The sequence below is a fragment of the Ceratotherium simum genome, chromosome 16 (genome assembly GCF_057802395.1).
Source record: "Ceratotherium simum simum isolate JZ-2026a chromosome 16, ASM5780239v1, whole genome shotgun sequence".
In the NCBI taxonomy this organism is placed as follows: Eukaryota; Metazoa; Chordata; class Mammalia; order Perissodactyla; family Rhinocerotidae; genus Ceratotherium; species Ceratotherium simum.
In genome coordinates this window covers 36099865-36118400 of record NC_141915.1, presented here as the reverse complement: position 1 = coordinate 36118400, position 18536 = coordinate 36099865, and the positions used below count along the sequence as shown (strand labels likewise).

Genomic DNA, 18536 nt, shown 5'->3' with positions numbered 1-18536 from the left:
CAGCTGACACCTCCCCCCATACAACCCCTCAATCCACTCCAGCGCCTTCGCCTCCCCACTCCCTCAACCCCTGGCCCCCAGAAATCCAGGTGGGAAGGGACTTCCAGTGTTCTGGCTCCCTCTGCCTGCATCCCCTCTCCCCTGCCAGGCACAGCACTCCCTCCCTTGAGCCTGGGACCACTTGGGGGCGGAGGAATTGGGGTTAGGAAGGGGTAGCTCAGCGGTCTTGAACTGACCCTACAATGTTTTTTATCAGTTAATCTCTTCTACCCCCAGTCCCTAAAACCCAACCCAGACCTCTTCCTCTCCCCTCTCCCTCCTCCTCCCCCTCCCCGCCCTAAGTCCGGCCCATCCCGGTGCATAGGCTCCGCCCGCAAGCCGAGGCGGGGCCCCATAGGTGGAGAGAAGTGGGAGAGGTCGCGGCCCCGCCTCTCCCCTCCTCCCCCTGCACACGGAAGCTCAGTGGCCCCCATGCCAGGATGTCCGACGCCTGGGTCCCCGGCCTCGTATTCCCCTTGCTGCTCGGCCTGCTGGCCGGCCTCCAACAGGTGAGCGCTGGGGAGGTAAAGCTGTTGAACCTTCCGGGCCTACCCTTGTGGGTCGGGGGCCTGCTTCTAAAGTCCGGTCACCACCTTCCATTGTCAGGATTTCCTCGTGACCACGCGCAATTAGCAATTTCCTTCCTCTTTTTGCTGGGGAGGTGGAGGTGGGGGCAGTGAAGGGAGGCCCTGAGAAGGCCTGGGTTCCTTCGCCTTGTGAGGGCTGTGTAGGGGGACCTGGTCCCTGCCCACCACCATTGACACCTAGCATCTCTCTATGAGTGGGGACTTTGCCCTCCTATTAGCCTTGGCTCTTCCTTCCTGCTCCTTCCCACTGCGTCAGAAAGTGGGGAGTAGCTGGGACTGAGGTCTGGACGCCTGGCCAGCCTGTCTCCTCAGCTCTGTTCTTCCAGTGCTGTGTGACCTTGGGGAAGTCCTGGTCCTCTCTGGGACTGTGTTTGTCTGCTTGTGCCCTAGAGGAGAGGAGGCTCCCTCATCCCCTTCTAGGAGTGGGGGTAGGATTCCAGCCGGGGATAGGATTTGATCTGGCTGCCTGACCCAAGGCTGGGGTGACATCTGACATTTGTGATTCTGAGCCCCGTGAGGCAGGGTTTCAGTACCCTCTCATCCCTCCCTCCCCCAATGATGGGAGATTATCCTGGAAACTGACGTGGGTCTAGAACACGGATTTTTAATTTACTTCTGTTTAAGAATCTGTGGGGAATCCCGGGCCCGCTCCCCAGAACCTTCACACAGCTGTGCTGACTTGCGGCGCGGCCCTGAAGGCCTGGTCCACCTTCTCTATCACTAGGGGTCAGTTTGTGCCACTGCTAGGCTGAGCATCCTCTTGGTTCCTCCCAGCAGCTCCAGGGCGCAGGCACGTCAATGCCCCGGTTCACGTGTAAGTAAGCGGAGGTTGCCCAAGCTCACCCCAACATTTGATAAAACCCAGGCTCTGAACCACCTTAGACAAGACACCCCCCCCCCCAGTTAAATGGGGGAAGAGAACCTGGGAGAAGATCTCCTCCCCCTCCCAAACAGGAACTCAGGATTAATACATTAAACCCGTTCGTTATCCAGCCTTCTTAACTGGGGGCCAGGAGAGGGAGGAGGGACAGGGGCTGGGATCTGAGGGGGAAGAGGGTGCCACTGAATACCTGGACTTCTTGATCTGCACCAACTCTGCAGTCACCCCAGTGTGCTTTGTGGCCCTCACCTTCTCTGGGCCAACCTGCAGGGGTTCATTCCTGCTCCTGTCCCCATCAGCCAAGGCTCACATGGCACTGAGCTCCAGTAAGGGGAATCAGCCCAACTATTATTGGCTGTCATTGGTATTCTTAGCCTTACTGTTGTTGTCATTAGCAGCTGAAATGTTATTGAGTTATTTCAAGTAAGTGTACAAAGATAAGGTGGTCTCGCCAAAGCTGGCTCCTTATCCTTGAGCCGTGGTTGTTTGTCCCCGGAGGCTGGGGTGGGGTGACAGATAAACTCCCACACCTGCGTTCCTCCCCCACAGTCTGGGAGCAGCCAGGATGAAATGAAACCAGGTAATCAATGAATGCTCCTTCATTCATTCTGCCAATATTGTGACTGCTGGGTTTTCAACAGCGATGGTACAGACAAAAATCCCTGCCCTCGTGGAGTTTACACTCTACTGAGACAGACCATTAACAAGTAAAGTAAAATATATGGTTTGGTTAGATGTTGATAAGCACTATGCAGAGAAATGCCGCACAGTAAGGGAAAGGGGAGTGCTTTGGGGGAGTAGATGTAATTTTATATAAGATGGTCAGAGAGGGGGTGCTGGAGCCAGCCTTGCAGATATCTGGGGGAAGAATGTTCCAAAGCAGGGCTTATACACATAATTGCTATTAATTGGGTTAAATTCTGTGACAATACCCTGGACGTCCTACAGAACTAGTACAGAAGAGGAAGGGAAGGAGGGAGGAGCTGGGTCCAGGGAGGAGGGTCTGGGGAGCTTTGCAGACAGAGCAAGGAACCCCCCACAGAGGGATCTGAAGGATGAATGGGGGTTCAGCAAACCATGAAGGCTTGGGGAACAGGGCCCGCCCCTGCACGCAGGTATAGAACAGCCCGGTGTGTGCAGGGAGCTCCCAGTGGGTGTGTGGGCAAGAGAGCCAGCGGGGAGCAGGGTAAGACTGATGGCTGGGGGTCTGGGCCCTGGGGATCCCCTGGAGGGAGCTTCCAGCAAGGTTGCGAGTGATAAGATTTGCCGGGTAGGAGCTTGCTCGCAGTGTCGGGAGTGACTCCGGTGGCAGGAGGAGAGTTGCTGGCGTCCTAGACCGTGGAGGGCATGGAAAGGAGATGGAGTGGAAGGTGGTCAGAAGGCGTGAGCTTACAGAGCTGTGGGTGAGCGGATGTGGTGTGGCGGTGTGGTGAGCAGAGGAAGGAGAGCTGGGGGCCGCCAGGGGGCAGCTGGGGCTCCAGTCAGTGACCTGGGGAACTCGTGGAGTGAGGCAGAGAGCAGGCTGGGGCAAAATGCTGATCCACTGGGGACCTGCTGGCAGTCAGGTACCTGGGCAGCATCTGGGGGAGACCCCGCCCCCGGTTTATAACCTCTAACCTCTGCCTCTTTTCTTCGACAGGCTGCAGCCAAATGTAGCCCCTTCCAGTAAGTCTGGGATTTGGGCTATAACTTCCAATCTGGAGAGGAGACACCCCAAATCCTGCCCTGCCTGCCTTCATCCTCATCCACTCCTGTTCCAGCCAGAAACCATCCTCTTCCTCATCTCCCCCACCCAGAGAAGGAGACTCCACCCCCTCCCTCCTTCCACCGGCCAACCCAGGGGCAGTTCCACACCTGGGGGCGGGTCTGAAGCATAATCCCCATCCTTACTGCAGCCTCAGGCCCTCTCCCCTCTGAGGGTACCCCTAGGATGGCGGACAAACAGTCTGTGCTGACGTTAACATATAAATGCCAAGAAGCCTGTACACAATGAGGAGGGGCTGAGGGGTGGTCTCTGGTGGAAAAGTGTTTCCATCAAGTCAGCGCTGGATGTTCCAGGAACACCCTCTCCTTCCCACCTCCTTCTCCGTGGGCACCAGCAAGGGCTCACTCCTCCTCGAGTTAGCTCCTAGACACTCCCCAGTGCCCCCTTCTCTCTACATCTCATTAGAGTGATGCCGTAGCCACTACAACTCTCAATCCCCACGCCTGCCCAGTGAGGTTGACAGGACATTCATTACACCCATTTTATAGATGAAGAAAGTGAGGCCCAGCAAGGAGTGTAACTTGACACAAGTGCACAAGGCTGGTAGTGAAATGAGCCTGGAACCCAGGTCCTGCTCCTGCCCCCAGGTTCCTCCCACTGAGCCCCGAGGGGGGCCCATAGCCCCTACCCTGCTAGGGGCGTGGCTTGTGCCCTGAGTGTATGGGTGAGTGTTGGGGGGGCTGGGATCCTCCTGCCTCCCCACCTCGGTACCAACAACCTCTTTCTGCTCACCCCCCCAGCACCTGCTCCCAAGGATCAAAATGCTGTGGTGACAACTGCTGCCAGGAGTACGAGATCTTCTCTGGCTCCTTAAGGTGAGCCCAGGGCCAGCTCCTCTCGGCTCAGTCCTCCAAGGGGCCTGATCCACACAGGATGTGCTGGACTTCCTGCCGAGGGGGTGGTGTAGGTCGTGGGAGGGAGCGAGGGGAGCAGGGGGCTTGACCTGGAGACCCAGGGTGATGGTGGTGCCTCCTCACCCTAGGATCTTCGTCATCATCTTGCTGATCATCCTGCCTCTCCTGTGCATCTGTGGCCTGGCCAAGCGCTTCTGTCGCAACTGCAGAGAGCCAGAGCAGGACACCCCAACGGATCACGAGAGGCTTCCAGAACAGCCCACCATTGCCTCCCCAGAAAGGGTTAGGGTGTCCACCTTTGGGCCCCCACCCCCCTACAGCGAGGTAGGTCTCTGTCCCCATCCCTGCTCTGCTCCTCAGCCCTCCATACCTCCCTATTGTCCAGATATTTAGAGCAACAGGGGCAGTGGAGGCCTCCTTACCCCAGGCCTCTGGACTCTAGGGAGGGCTCTGCAACAAGCATTGGGTCACCCTCTCCCTTAAATATGCCACCATCAGCACGGTGGGGGGCAACGGCCTGTGCTAGGCCCTACGAAGATTCTGTGTCCCCTCTTTTCCCTGCAGGTTATTCTGAAGCCTGTCCTGGACCTGCCTCCCACAGAGCCCCCCCCTCCCTACAGCTTCAGGCCTGAAGAGCATGCTGGGGTGCAAAGGGGCATCGACAACCCAGCCTTCTGAGCCACCTCCTGCCTAGAGTCCTGCCGTCAGCCACCTCCTCCCCAATGCCTCCTGGATCAAGCCAGAGACTCCTGGGACCCCTGGAATGCCCGCCCCCCCCATCCTGCCACGTCTCTGGCCTTTCTTGGATTTAACTTATTGCTTTTCCTGCCCTGTTCCATCCCAGCTGCCTCTCTTGTCCTGAGGGCTGGGCTGGCACAACAGCATCCACCCCCCACTTCCAGCCCAAGCTAGAGGCTGCCAGGAGGAAACTGTCAACAGTTGGAGGTGCCCGACAGTGGAATGGGCTACGCCGAGGAGTGGCGAGAGCCCCGTTTCTGGAGGTATACAAATCTTGACTGGACAGCCGGCCCTGAGATATTATGGAGGGCATTTCTGTACCTGTGGGAGATGGGACTGGATGAGCTCTGAGCCATTTTCCAATTCTACCTGAGTGGAGAAGACCCCATTGTACCACTCCCCCCAACACGTGTACTCACTAAATTTGAGCTGATTGTTGCTGCGAGTCCGCCTCTGGCTGTGTGGGGAGGTGAGCCCAGGCCCTGCTGGTGCACTGGGGCGGGGGGTCACTGCGTCTGAAATCCCACCATTGATGAGTCCCCTAGGGCTGTGTTGACCATGAGCCCAGGAGGACAGTACATCCGTGTGCCACCCTCCAGGAAAGGCTCTTTGCAGATGCTTTGATCTCCGGTTCCTTGAGGTCTCTGGGTGCTAAAGAGCCTGGACGGGGAGCTGGGGAATGGGGTGGGAATGACTGGTTTGTGCTTCCCCGTCCCCTCCTCCACTGCTCTCCCCGGGAGACATAGAGCTCAGCTCCCTGACTCTCTCCGTGGGGGTGGGGAGGGGGCAAAGGAGAGGAGTGGGGGAGGCTGGCCATCTGTGGGGCAGGGCCTCCAGAAACCTTGATCAGCCCCACCCTAGAGTCTCCTGGAGGGAGGAGAGGAGAGGGCAGATCCGCCCTTCTATTCCAGTCTTGCGTGGTTCTGGGCACCATGACCTCGGCCCCATCTGCGGGGTTAACCCCTAAGAGGAAAGAAACATTCTCCGTTGCAGCACGGGAGAGAGTCTTCGAGGGGCATTGGTCCCTGTGGGGGCCTGCAGCAAAGTGTGGAGCTGGCAGGCTGGCGTGGGGCATGCGGAGTGAGAGGGACCCCCGTGCCATTGTCTTGGGGCTCAGGCAGGGCTGGGCTCCTTCACCCTGACCCTGCCTTTGCACTGTTCCCCTACAGCCCATGAATGCCAGCCTTCCTCCCCAGGCAGAGGGCACAGCAGCAATGCTGGCCAAAGATCCTGGGAGGATTGGAGGTAGAACTGGCCCTGGTGTGCTGGCAGGGATGCCTCCTCTTAATACCCATCCTTGGGGCATCAGGACCCAGAGGCAGGGAGATTACAGCCAACCCCAAAGGTGCTAGGAACAGGGGTTGTCTGGCTGGGGTTCCTGCTGGAGATAGGGCTCCAGAGGGAGAAGGGTAGTACCAACAACATAGTGCCGGAGTTGGCAGTAGGAGAATGAGCCCAACCATGGGAAGTTTCCCTTCAGTTTCAGGGATTGATGGGGGGAGCAGAGGAAGATATGTGAGTGCTTTGCGTAAACATAACCAGCTCCGATTAGGGAAGTCCCAGAGCTGGTGTTGCCCTCGCTGTGGTAAACGCCCACCCCAGTGGGAGGATGGTAAGCAAGGGGCTTTGCAGACCTGGAGGAGGAGGTCACCCTCAGCCTGGACACCGCCTGCCTTTCATCAAGGATGACATTGGGCCTTTAAATGCTCCCCAGCAGCAGCAGAGTGGCCTGGTGGAAAGTGGTCATCCCCAAGCCCAGCGTTGCTGGGACCTGGTGGCAGAAATGGCCAGTTCTGCGGCTCTCTGTTCACTGTTGGTGAGAGTGGAAATAGTGTGATCTTCCTGGAGGGCAATCTACCAGTACCCATTCATGTCACAGATATTTACAAAGCTCCTACTATGTGTCGGGCACTCTGCCTGGCACTGAGTATCTGTTAAAATATAAAATGCACATGACTCAGCAATTCCTCCTCTAGGAATGGTCCTTCAGAAATGCTCATACAGAAGAGCTCAAAGAGATGTCCATCACAGCATTGTAGTTGGGGGTAAATGATAATACCCTAAATGTCCATTGACAGGAGCCTTTTAAACTTAAGGATACATCCTTATTATGAGTGCTATGCAGCCTTTAAAAAGAATGAAGTGAATCCGAAGAACCCACCTCATACCATGTCCGTCATTTATTATAATAGAGAAAAGGCAAGTTGCAGAACAAGAGCATATGACCTCAATTTGTAACTATATACTCCATCATACATATTATATATATATGTTTTTTTCTTTTGCAAATGTATATAAAAAATCTAGAAGGATATGAACCAAACCCTTTTAATGGTGGTTGGCACTGTGCGATGGAGGGAGCCGATTGGAGGGAGGTTATTTTCTTTGTATGCTTTGTCATCGTTTATATTTTTTACAAGGAGCAAGCATGGCTCTTGTAAATTTAAAAGAGATTTCTTTAATGGAAAAAATACAGGCAGCTTTAGAAGTTAATGAAGACTCACCTTGTGAACTTTGATCAACAGCAACTTATATATTATCAGCTGTGCTATGGGGAAGAGGCTAGAAAGACTCAGACATGTGGCACACACATGACATTTGCAACCCAGGGAACAGATAAGCAATGGACATAGAAAAGCCTGGACAGCTGCCAGACACGTGAGGAACATGTGATGCCGGTATGTCAAACCTGTGCAGGGCTGTGGTGGGCACTCAGTGTATATGGCATGAGACACAATGGGTTGTGACTTGCTGGGTGGTCGGATGGATGAGCAGTTTCACAGTGACTGAGAATTCATCGCTGGCTGCTTGGTTTAGCAGCTCAAATCCAATGAATAAATGAGGAAAGATGGAATGAATGAATGAATGAATGTCTGAGTGAATGAACGAATGAATGAATGTGAAGATCTGCCACCAAACATTTGCAAAGACTCATGAAGCCTGGTTAACATCAAGAAGGCGCTCCTGGTGGCTGTGGACTTGAACTTCTGTCTGCAGGGTCGGGAGCGCAGGAGAAGCTGCAGGGGGCTTGATGGGGGGAGGGGCGGGTGTGCACTCATGCTCCAGCGGCAGAGGGAGGAGGAGAAAGGAGCTCTGCTGCTGTGGTAAACTGGAAGGAGAGATGACACCAACAAGAATCTTACCTCACCCTGACTGAGATTCAGAACTCCAGCTTCTGACATTTTAGCTTCTGCATCCAACATCTCCAGGTCTCAGTTTCCCCGTTTGTACAATGAAGAGGTTTACCCCTTCCAGCTCTGGTAGGACGTAGCTCTCTGACTTCCGAGTTGAGAAGGGCTAAGAGAACCTCCTTGATGCCAACAGCCTTTTCTCCACCCCACCTCAGCCACACACTCCAATGGATATACGTGATCTTGCCATCTCTGATCACCTCAAACCTCTCACTCCCTGAAAATCACCTCCCATTCTTCCAGCTCAGGTACTGTATTAGCCCCATGCCAGCGATTCTCTGAGCCCACTGAGACCTCCGAGCCCCTGGCCTTAGCACCTCTGCAGTGCCATCAGCTGTGTCCTCACTGCCCTCCTCATCCTGCTTGGAGCCCCTGCTCCATTCTGATAATCACTGCCCTGCATCTGACTTCTTTACTGTTTTCTCCACCCGTCATACTCACCCAGCAAAACCCCAAACTCTGATTGGAACCAACTTTCACTCAAGAACCAATACACCTGTGTGATTAGACTCACTTCAAAATCAAAACTGCCAATCTCAAGAGGGCCCTCAGCTCCTCCAACACACCATAGAAGCTTCACTTCCTCACTCTTGAGATGACTGATTCATATCTTCTACTCTCTTTGAATCTCCCACACGCCCAACTTCAATTTCAGCTGGTGATGGCACCACATACTTCAGAGAAGAAAATGGATGCACTCATACGAGAACCACCCAATTCCCACCCCCCACTTCTGGTTACAGTGGAGCCGCATCCCACACCTCCAGCTGGATTCTGCCCTCTCGTGCCCGCTCAGAACGTCGCTCGTGAGGTTATTCCTGATCAGCCATTTCTCCCTCACCATTGCACTTTTGTCATTACCATCTGTGCATAACTAGGCCCCGGAACCCATCTGAGAGAAACACTCCGTCAAGGCTCTCATTCCCCCTCGGGTCTGCTGTTCTGCTTCCTCCTGCATTCCCATTCCGTCGTGCTCCAATCAGCCCTTTGTCTCCATCATCACACGAAATGGCTCTTGTCCACATCACCGGTGACCTACATCTTGCCGGAGCCAGAGGACAATTCTCTCGCCTCATTTACTCAGTTTCATGAGGCATTTGACATACTTGGCCACTTCTTCCTCCTTGAAAAAATTCCTTTTCTAGACTTCTCTGACACCACCTTCCCTGGTTTTCCTCTTACTCACCAGCTGCTCCTTCTCAGGCTCCTTCACTTTCTCCTCCTCATCCACCATCGCTAAATGATGGCGGACCTGGAGGTTCCTTCGTTCACTCCCATAGTGGGTCTCATCCAGTTCCATGGTTTCCCAGACCATCTATTACCTGATGAATCTCAAATCTTTATCTCTGGCCAAGACTTCTCCCTTGAACTCCAGATTTTTATATTTAACTACCCAACACCTCCACTTGGATGCCCAGTGAGCACTTCACAGCCCAAACTAGGCTCCAATGTCCTTCTACCCCACCCCAAATCCAGTCCTTGCCAAACTGTCCCATCGCAAATAGATGGCACCACAGCCAGCCAGCTGTTCAGGCCAAAAGCCTGAGCTATTCTGATTCCTCTCTTTCCCTCATCCTCTTGTCCTGCCTCCAAAATAGACCCATGTCCACTTTTCACCATTTCACTGTCCCAGCCTTAGACCAAGCCACAGTCAAGTCCAGCCTGGGCTATCTCAGTGACATCCTAACTAGTTTCCTGCCTCCACTCCTGTCTCCATCCTGCCCCCTGCAGTTTATCCTGCACACTGTAGTCAGGGAGATCTTTGTAAAGCATAAAAAAGACCTGTCCCTCCTCTGCTTAAAAGCCTCTGATGGTTGCCCATTGCACTCGGAATAAACTCCACACCCCCAATTGTGGCCTGCAGGACTTACAAGGTATGGTCCCTCCTGTACCCTCTTACTTCTCCCCTCCTTTCTCACTGCATGCCAGCCACAGTGGCCTTGTCTCTGAGCCTTGACTGTCCCAAATCAGCCTGGCTCAGGGCCTTTAATGGCTTTTCTGCTTGGAACATCCCCCACCCCCAGCTTCTCCCCCAGTCTTCACAAGGCTGCCCTCTTTCTATCATTCTGGTTCCAGTTCAGCTGTCACCTACTCAAAGAAGCCTTCCCTGACCACCCTGCATAAAGCAGCCTCCTCTAGTCCATCTCTATTACACCATCCTATCTTATTTTCTTCACAGCAGGTCCCAGTACTGGAAATCACCTTATTTCTTTACATGCTCGTGTGTTTACAGCCTGTTTTCCCTCTCTGGACCCAACCTCCTCAGGGACAGGGATCTGCCATGTTCCCTGTCAGGTCTAGTGTCTAGAACGTGCCTAGCGGCTGGTAGGCGTCACTCTTTGTTGACTGACTCACTACCTGCGGCCACAGTGGTCACGGCCACCTCGAAAGCAAAGCTCAAAAGGTCCTCCAGGGGTGGGGCCCCCCAGCTCCGCTTCAGTGGCCCTGGGTTCACAGGTTCAGATCCCGGGCGCAGACATATGCACTGCTTATCAAGCCATGCTGTGGCAGGTGTCCCACATATAAAGTGGAGGAAGATGGGCACAGATGTTAGCCCAGGGCCAATCTTCCTCAGCCAAAAAAAAAAAAAAAAAAAAAGGTCCTGCAGGAGGAACACCCAGGAAAGGAGCTTCTCAGGCCTGGTTTTTTTCAACAAAAACCCATTTTTCCTTCACATATCTCTGTGGAGTTTTAAGATCCTATCACCCTGTGGAGCCAGTGCTGGTGGTCTAGTGGTGAAGGTTCAGCACTCTCACTGCCACGGCGCAGGTTCGTTTCCTGGTCAGGGACCACAGCACCCATCTGTCAGTTGTCATACTGTGGTGGCTGCCTGTTGCTATGATGCTGAAAGCCATGCCGGTACCAGTATTTCAAGTACCAGCAGGGTCACCCATGGTGGACAGGTTGCAGCGGAGCTTCCAGACTGAGACGGACTAGGAAGAAGGACCTGGACACCCACTTCCTGAAAAAATTGGCCATGAAAACCCTATGAATAGCAGCAGAGCCTTGTCTGATACAGCGCCGGTAGGTGACAGGATGGCCCAAAAAGACCCGGCAGGGTTCTGCTCTGCTGCACACAGGGTCACTAGGGGTGGGAATCCACTCAACGACACTAACAACAATAAATTATCCTGTGGAAATTTGAGAGAAATGCTGATGTAGTCCAACCTTTTCTTATTATAGATGAGAAAGTCAAAGTCCAGAAAAGAGAAGTGACTCAGCCAAGGCCACATAGCTGTCAGGGTCAAAAGTTGGATTTAAAACTCAGCCTAGTGAGTGCCAACCGACAGGAATGCTGTGGGGGAGGGAGATGGTGTGACTCTCAAGGGGTAGCAGGAGGGAGATCTTTGTGGTGACAAACAGTTCTGTTATCTTGATGGCAGTGGTGGTTACACAAATCTACACAGGTGAAAAAATGACAGAATTACATGCACACTGTGCAATGTCGATTTCCTGACTTTGATACTGGACGGAAGATGTAACCCTTGGGAGAAATTGGGCAAAGGGAACTTGAGACCCCTTTGTACTTTCTTTGCAACTTCCTGAGAATCTATAATGATTTCAAAATAAAAAGATTTTAAAAATCAATTTCCTGCCTCCAGGTTCAAGAGCTTTTTACGTTAAGTTCATTAGATCAAATTTAGGTTCAGTTTATGTGCCCAGGGCCCGATACAAAGCACAGTTTATGCTTTTTATAGGTTGCAGTTTGTTTAAACTGCAGTAATTTGGTGTAGAGGGCTGTAATCTGCAGACACCTCGAGGCAGTGGTGAATGCAAAGTTGGATGGATCTTCTCTCTCCTTCACACCTGACCATGACTTTCCTGTAGCCAAGGGTGTGGCTCCTGCTCACACAGAGAGACAGAGATAAGAGGACAAGGCCCTCAGACTCGGAGATGAGGGTTTCTTAGTCATCTAGATGTACCTCCCTAGGGCAGGATTATATATATATATATATATACATTTAATGTAAACTTTATTTACAAAAACAGGCAACTGGCTGAATTTGGCTCATGCACCGTAGTTTGCTGACTTCTGAACTAAAACACAGAAATAAGTTTTATTTTTCCACCTCTTATCCCCTACCCAGCTTGCTTGTGCAGTTGGCTGTTTTAGTTGTTGTTGTTTTGTTTTTCCAATTTTTTATGGTGGTAAAATATACATAACATAAAATTTACCATCTTAACCATTTTTAAGTGTACAGTTCAGTGGTATCAAATACATTTATAATGCTGTGCCACCATCACCACCATCCATCTCCATAACTCTTTTCATCTTGTAAAACTGTACCCATTAAATAACAACTCTTTTTTCTCTCTCTCTTCCCTCCAGCCCCTGGCAACCACCATTCCACTTCCTGTGTCTATGATTTTGACTGCTCTCCTATAAGTGGAATCATACAGTCATTATCTTTTGGGTCTAGCTTATTTCACTTAGCATAACATCCTCAAGGTTCATCCATGGTGTAGCATATGTCAGAATTTCCGTCCTTTTTAAGGTTGAACAATATTCCGTTGTGTGTATATTACCACATTCTGCTTATCCATTCATCTGTTGATGGACACCTGGGTTGCTTCCCTATTGTGAATATTGCTGCTGTGAACATGGTGTACATACAGTTTTTCAAGACCCTGCTTTCGATTCTTTTGGGTATATATCCATAAGTGGAATTGCGGGATCTTATGGTAATTCCGTTTTTAATTTTTTGAGGAACTGCCATTCTGTTTTCCTCAGCAGCTGTACCATTTTACATTCCCACCAACAGCACACAAGGGTTTCAATTTCTCTGCATCCTCACCAACACTTGTTTTCTGTGTTTTTGTTAGTAGCCATCCTAATGGGTGTGAGGTGGTATCTCATTGTAGTTTTGATTTCCATTTCCTTACTGATTAGTGATGTTGAGCATCTTTTATGTGCTTATTGGCCATTGCATATCTTCTTTGGAGAAACGTCTATTTAAGTCCTTTGCCCATTTTAAAATCAGGTTGTTTGCTTTTTTGTTGTTGAGTTTTAGTAGTCCTCTATATATTCTGGATATTAATCCCTTATCAGATATATGATTTGCAAATATTTTCTCTCATTCGATGCATTGCCTTTTTACTCCACTGATAGTGTCTTTTGATGCACAAAATTTTTTAATTTTCATGAAGTCCAATTTGTCTATTTTGTCTTTTGTTATTTGTACCTTTGGTGTCATATCCAAGAAATCATTGCCAAATCCAATATCATGAAGCTTTTGCCCTATATTTCCTTCTAAGAGTTTTATAGTTTTAGGTCTTACATTTAGGTCTTTGATCCATCTTAAGTTAATTTTTTCACATGATGTTAGGCAAGGGTCCAATTTCATTCTTTAGCATGTGGCTATCTGGTTTTCTCAGCACCATTTGTTGAAAGACTGTCCTTTCCCCCATTGAATGGTTTTGGCTCCCTTATCAAAAATCATTTGACCATATATTCGAGTGTTTATTTCTGGGCTCTCTATTCTATTCCATTGGCCTATATGTCTGTCTTTATGCCAGTACCACACTGTGTAGATTACTGTAACTTTGTAGTAAGTTTTGAAATCAGGAAGTGTGAGTCCCCCAGCTTTGTTCTTGTTTTTCAAGATTATTTTGGCTATTTGGAGTCCCTTGAGATTCCATGTGAATTCTAGGGTGGGTTTTTCTATTTCTGAAAAAAAGTCATTAGGATCTTGATAGGAATTACATTAAATTTGTGGATTGCTTTGGGCAGTAATGACATCTTCACAATGTTGAGTCTTCCAATTCGTGAAGATGGGATGTGTTTCCATTTATTTATGTCTTTAATTTCTCTCAGCAAGGTTTTGTAGTTTTCATTGTACAAATCTTTCACCTCCTTGGTTAGGTTAATTTCTAAGTATTGTATTCTTTTTGATACTATTGTAAATGGAATTGTTTTTGTCATTTCCTTTTCAGATTGTTCATTGCTAATAGGTACAAATGCAGCTGATTTTTGTGTGTTGACTTTATATCCTGCTACTTTGCTGAATTCATTTATTAGTTCTAACATTTTTTTGTGTGGCATCTTTAGGGTTTTCTAGATATAAGACCATATCATCAGTGAAGAGAGATAATTTTACTTCTTCTTTTCTGGCCTGGGTGCTTTTCTATTTCTTTTTCTTGCCTAATTCCAGTACTACGTTGAATAGAAGTGACAAAAGCAGGCATCTTTGTCTTGTTCCTGTTCCTGTTCTTAGAGGAAAAGCTTTCAGTCTTTCACCATTGAATATGATGTCCCCTGTGGGTTTTTAATATATAGCTTTCATTATGTTGAAGTAGTTTCCTTCTATTTCTAGTTTGTTGAGTGTTTTTATCATGAAAGGGTGTTGAATTTTGACATTATTTTTCTGCATCAGTGGAGATGATCATGTGTTTTTTCCCTTCGTTCCATCAGTGTGATGTATCACACTGATCAATTTTCGTGTGTTGAAGTGTCCTTGCTTTCCAGGAATAAATCCCACGTCGTCATGGTGTATAATCCTTTTAATATGCTGCTCAATTAGGTTTGCTAGTATTTTGTTGAGCATTTTTGCATCAACGTCCATAAGGGATGTTGGTCTGTAGTTTTCTTGTAGTGTCTTTGTCTGGCTTTGGTATTAGCGTAATGCTGGCTTCATAGAATGACTTAGGAAGTGTTCCCTCCTCTTCAACTTTTTGGAAAATTTTGAGAGGGATTAGTATTTGTTCTTCTTTAAATATTTGGTAGAATTCACCAGTGAAGCCATCAGGGCTTTTCTTTATTGGAAAATTTTTGATTACTGATTGAATCTCCTTACTAGTCATAGATCTATTTGAATTTTCTATTTCTTCATGATTTAGTCTTGGTAGGTGTTGTGTTACTAGGACGGGAGGAAGGAGGGCAAAAACAATGGCGGCCCTCCTCTTGTCTGTGCCTCTGAGATGAGAAGCAGCAATCAGCAATCAGAGCACAGATCCCTGATATTCAGAGGACAGGGTCCTTTTTGCCCACTCTGGTTCCTGCAAACTGTGTGCAAGCTGCTCCAGGAACACAGCTGCCTGCCACCTGGCTGGGGGTGGGGATGAGTGGCTGCTACCGTGTTAAGAGCTGAAATGGACTGAAATTAACTACAATTTACTGTCCAAGCCTTCTCCCGGAAGTTGCAAGCCTTTAATAGACCCCAGAGTTCCAAAATAGTTACATCAGACAGATTCTGCCAGTGCAGTTGTTATCTAGGTGAGGAGATAGGTTCCTGGTGCTTCCTATCCCATCATCTTCCCAGAATCCTCTCAGCAGGATTATATTTTAATTGTATCCATTTGAGAAAATTCAATTGTGTGAGCTGAGATTTGACCAATAATTTATTCAAAACTTGCTTTCGTTTCCTGCCAACATTTTCTCAGAACAAAGGATGTTAAGAACGTTGATCAGAGGCTCAGGAAGACAGTTTTGTGATTTGACACAGCAATGGCAGAACTCTCATCAACAATTAAACTCCAAATTTGTTATACTGCACATTTTTTCCATATGCCCAGCCCCCTGGATTTTCTTGGAATTGTCTCCATCTGTTCCCCTCCTTTCACATAATGACAGGACTGGGAAGCAGCCATTTTTCACAACGTGGCTCTGCCTCTCTGGCCACAGTTGACCAGTTCAGGAGTGGGCACTGATCAGTCTGGGCCCATCAGAGACTTCCCATGAAAATTATGGATTTGGAACTCAGCAAGTCTGTCTAATCTCTAGATTGCTCAGGTAGCAAAGCTGTTAGATGGAGAACCTGGAGCCACTGGGGCCCATGTTAGCCACTGTGTGAAGAACCCAGTTGAGTGAGAAAGAAAGAAGCCAACATTCAGAGGAAAGTGGAGACGGGAAACAGAAAGTCCTGATAACTGTCAAATGTTTGGATTCATTTGTTCCTGAGGCCCAGCTGCCTTCCCATAGCCTGGCCACTCCACCCTTCTTTGGCAACCAAAAGCTAATGCATCTCCCATTTTGCTCAAGCTGGTGTGAGTTGGTTTATAGTCACTTACAACCCAAAGAGCCCAGAGTGGCTTACTAGACCACTCTCTCACTTTACAGATGAAGAAACAGATTCTGAGAAAGGCTATGACTTCCCTAAGGCTGCAAGGTTAGTGAGTGGCTAGGCTAGAATTAAATCTCAAATTTCCTGATTGTAGCTCCCACATATTCCTGCACAGCTGCTGCTACTGCAGGGCCACGTGACATTTGCAAAGCCTGTTGGAGATTTCCAAAGTCCTCAGTTGGAGGGAAATGCATCCGTACCTCCTCCTGTCTACAAAACAAAGGGGAAAAGATAAAAATAGAAGACCATGGAAACATAACTGGAGACCTGGAAGCCGGGGGATGGCACAGGAAATTGAGAATGGAAAGAACAAAGTCAGACTTGGTAGAGGTGAAAACTAAAAGGACCCCACACAATGCGTGCCTGAGCTCTCACACAAGGAAGACAGGATCAGAGAGCTCTTCACCTCTTTGCAAAACTCTCCTCCAGGATTCAGATTAAACTGAGCAGATAAATATCCTCCTAACCAAGGCTAAAGGGAGATCAGAGACCCACTCAAGTGTCTGCTGCCCATGGGTCCCCAAGCCTGCCAGCCTTCTGAGGTCATCCTTACCTTCAATATAAAATAAGATGGCTTGAGAGGGGGGCTAGATGCTCTTTCTGCATAGTTGCCTCCTGATCCCTCACCCTACCCTAGACACAGCCCTCCCTCCTGCTCCCACCTCCCAAGCACCGCTGACAAAGTTGCATGTTTCTGACTTTCCTCGAAGGTTTGGGGTAACAGAGAGGGGTCACGGGGCCTGGCAGGTCTGCAGGAGTTTTGGTCCCTCCTGGGCCACATGGTATATGCAGGTAACAGAGTGGGCCTGCTTCAGACCGATCACTGATAAACAGACAACTCAACAGCCTGGACTGGAAACGTACAGCAAGGTGGTGTCCGTGGCCAAGCAGGAACTCGTCTCCAGAACCACAGTGTTGGTTAGATCCCAGCGACCTGCCTCACTAAAAGCAGGTTTTACAACCCCGAGAGGCAATTATGCTGGGGTTTCAGGAAGAAGTGGCTGGGGGACAAGTGGCTTGGTGAGCCCTCCGTTAGAGCTACACAGGACGTGGTAGATCTTCACCCAGGACAGGCGGAAGCCCTTGGCCACCACCCCAGGAACCCAGGGGACCCAAGAAGGCACGGTCACTGACATCTCCCAGCTCATCCTCCTCTGGTACCCTCTGAGCCTCCCACAGTCAAACGGCACTTCACGGGGTTCCCGGGGCAGAGGGCAACTTCTGGGCAGCCTCAGAGCTCGCCCTCTGCAGAGCCTGTGCAGAGTCACATCTCAAACACGTACACGTACAGGGGTGATGTGTATTAATCACCCCTGACCTCACAACTGCAGCCGCCTCCTCAGGAACACCTCACCCGGGGTTTCCCTGGGCCCTGCCCGCAGCTGGGTTTCTCTTTCTCTCCGTGCATTCCCCCAAGAACCCCAAACTCCATCCTGCAGCCCACTCTGAAGAGCATTTTAACTCTTTTTATCTAAGACTTTCCATTCCTCTGAGGTCTTGCCTTCCATCAACAAAAATATTCATCAAGCTGCTTTTCCCAATCCTAGAGTGTCGCTTTCAAAGCAATGCTGCCTGATTCTGGACCAACAGATGCAATTCACAAGCCCCAGCAAAAGTTTTCAAATAGCAAAAAATGTCCCCCCCATCTCCAAAACATTAACCTGATCCACGTGTCGTGTTACTCTACTTCCCATACCCAGCAGTGGGACACACGTTCTGATAACGGCACAGAATCTTCACCATCAGAACTACGCTAGAAAATCCAGGATGGGCTGTCAGCGTTTGTGCTTCCCATATGTCTACCACTCACCCCTGAAATGGAAATGGAGCCATTCCTTGACCCTCCTTTACCTGGGAAATGTCAGGACGCCCCAGGGTAGCTTCTGAGAGTCTCAGTCACAGGAGAAAGCCTTGGGGAGCCTTCAGAATCCAAAGAATAAGCCATGAGAATCAGGTGGGTTTAATTTCAAGAGTTCTTAGCAGTCCCTCGGAATTCCTAACAATGACTCCATATTCTGGCCAGGTTCCTCAGAGCCCCCGGAGACAACCTGTTCGGCGGACCGCTTTCCTCTCTGTGGCTTCCCCTCCTTCTTAGCTCCTATTTGGTGCTAGTTCCGCCAGGCCCTCCCGACTAGACCCACAAGCCTCGTGGAGGAGTCCAGCTCAGTGTCCATTTGGGGGCCCTTTCTGATCCTGGCCGGAACGGTAGGACAGCCCATGCTGGCTCCAGCCTCCTGCAGTGAGCAGTGTCCACAGAACCCATGAGCAGATGGCAGAATGCCTGACTGGTGATGAAGGCCTTCTGTTTCTTCCTCCTTCCAGACCCAACCAAAATGGAGCCTTGCTAGTCTGCTGTTCTTCTTCACTAAGATTTGAACATTTATCCTCTTGTTGGAAAAGAGTCTTAAAGCTGAATTTCTTC

At 49.9% G+C, this 18536-nt stretch overlaps 1 protein-coding gene across 2 annotated transcripts; it reads left to right on the top strand.

Annotated features, from left to right (window-relative positions):
* Nucleotides 1–413: 413 nt before the first annotated feature.
* TMEM92 (transmembrane protein 92) lies at nt 414–5301 on the top strand. Of its 2 annotated transcripts, XM_087441005.1 has the most exons (6): nt 414–548; nt 1404–1440; nt 3146–3171; nt 4012–4086; nt 4254–4449; nt 4690–5301. In XM_087441005.1, the coding sequence occupies exons 1-6, from the start codon at nt 472–474 to the stop codon at nt 4801–4803; spliced, it is 525 nt and encodes a 174-aa protein (XP_087297131.1). In that variant the 5' UTR covers nt 414–471; the 3' UTR covers nt 4804–5301. The 2 variants fall into 2 exon arrangements, with proteins under 2 accessions (XP_087297131.1, XP_014646300.1); XM_014790814.2 differs by lacking the exon at nt 1404–1440.
* Nucleotides 5302–18536: the final 13235 nt, after the last annotated feature.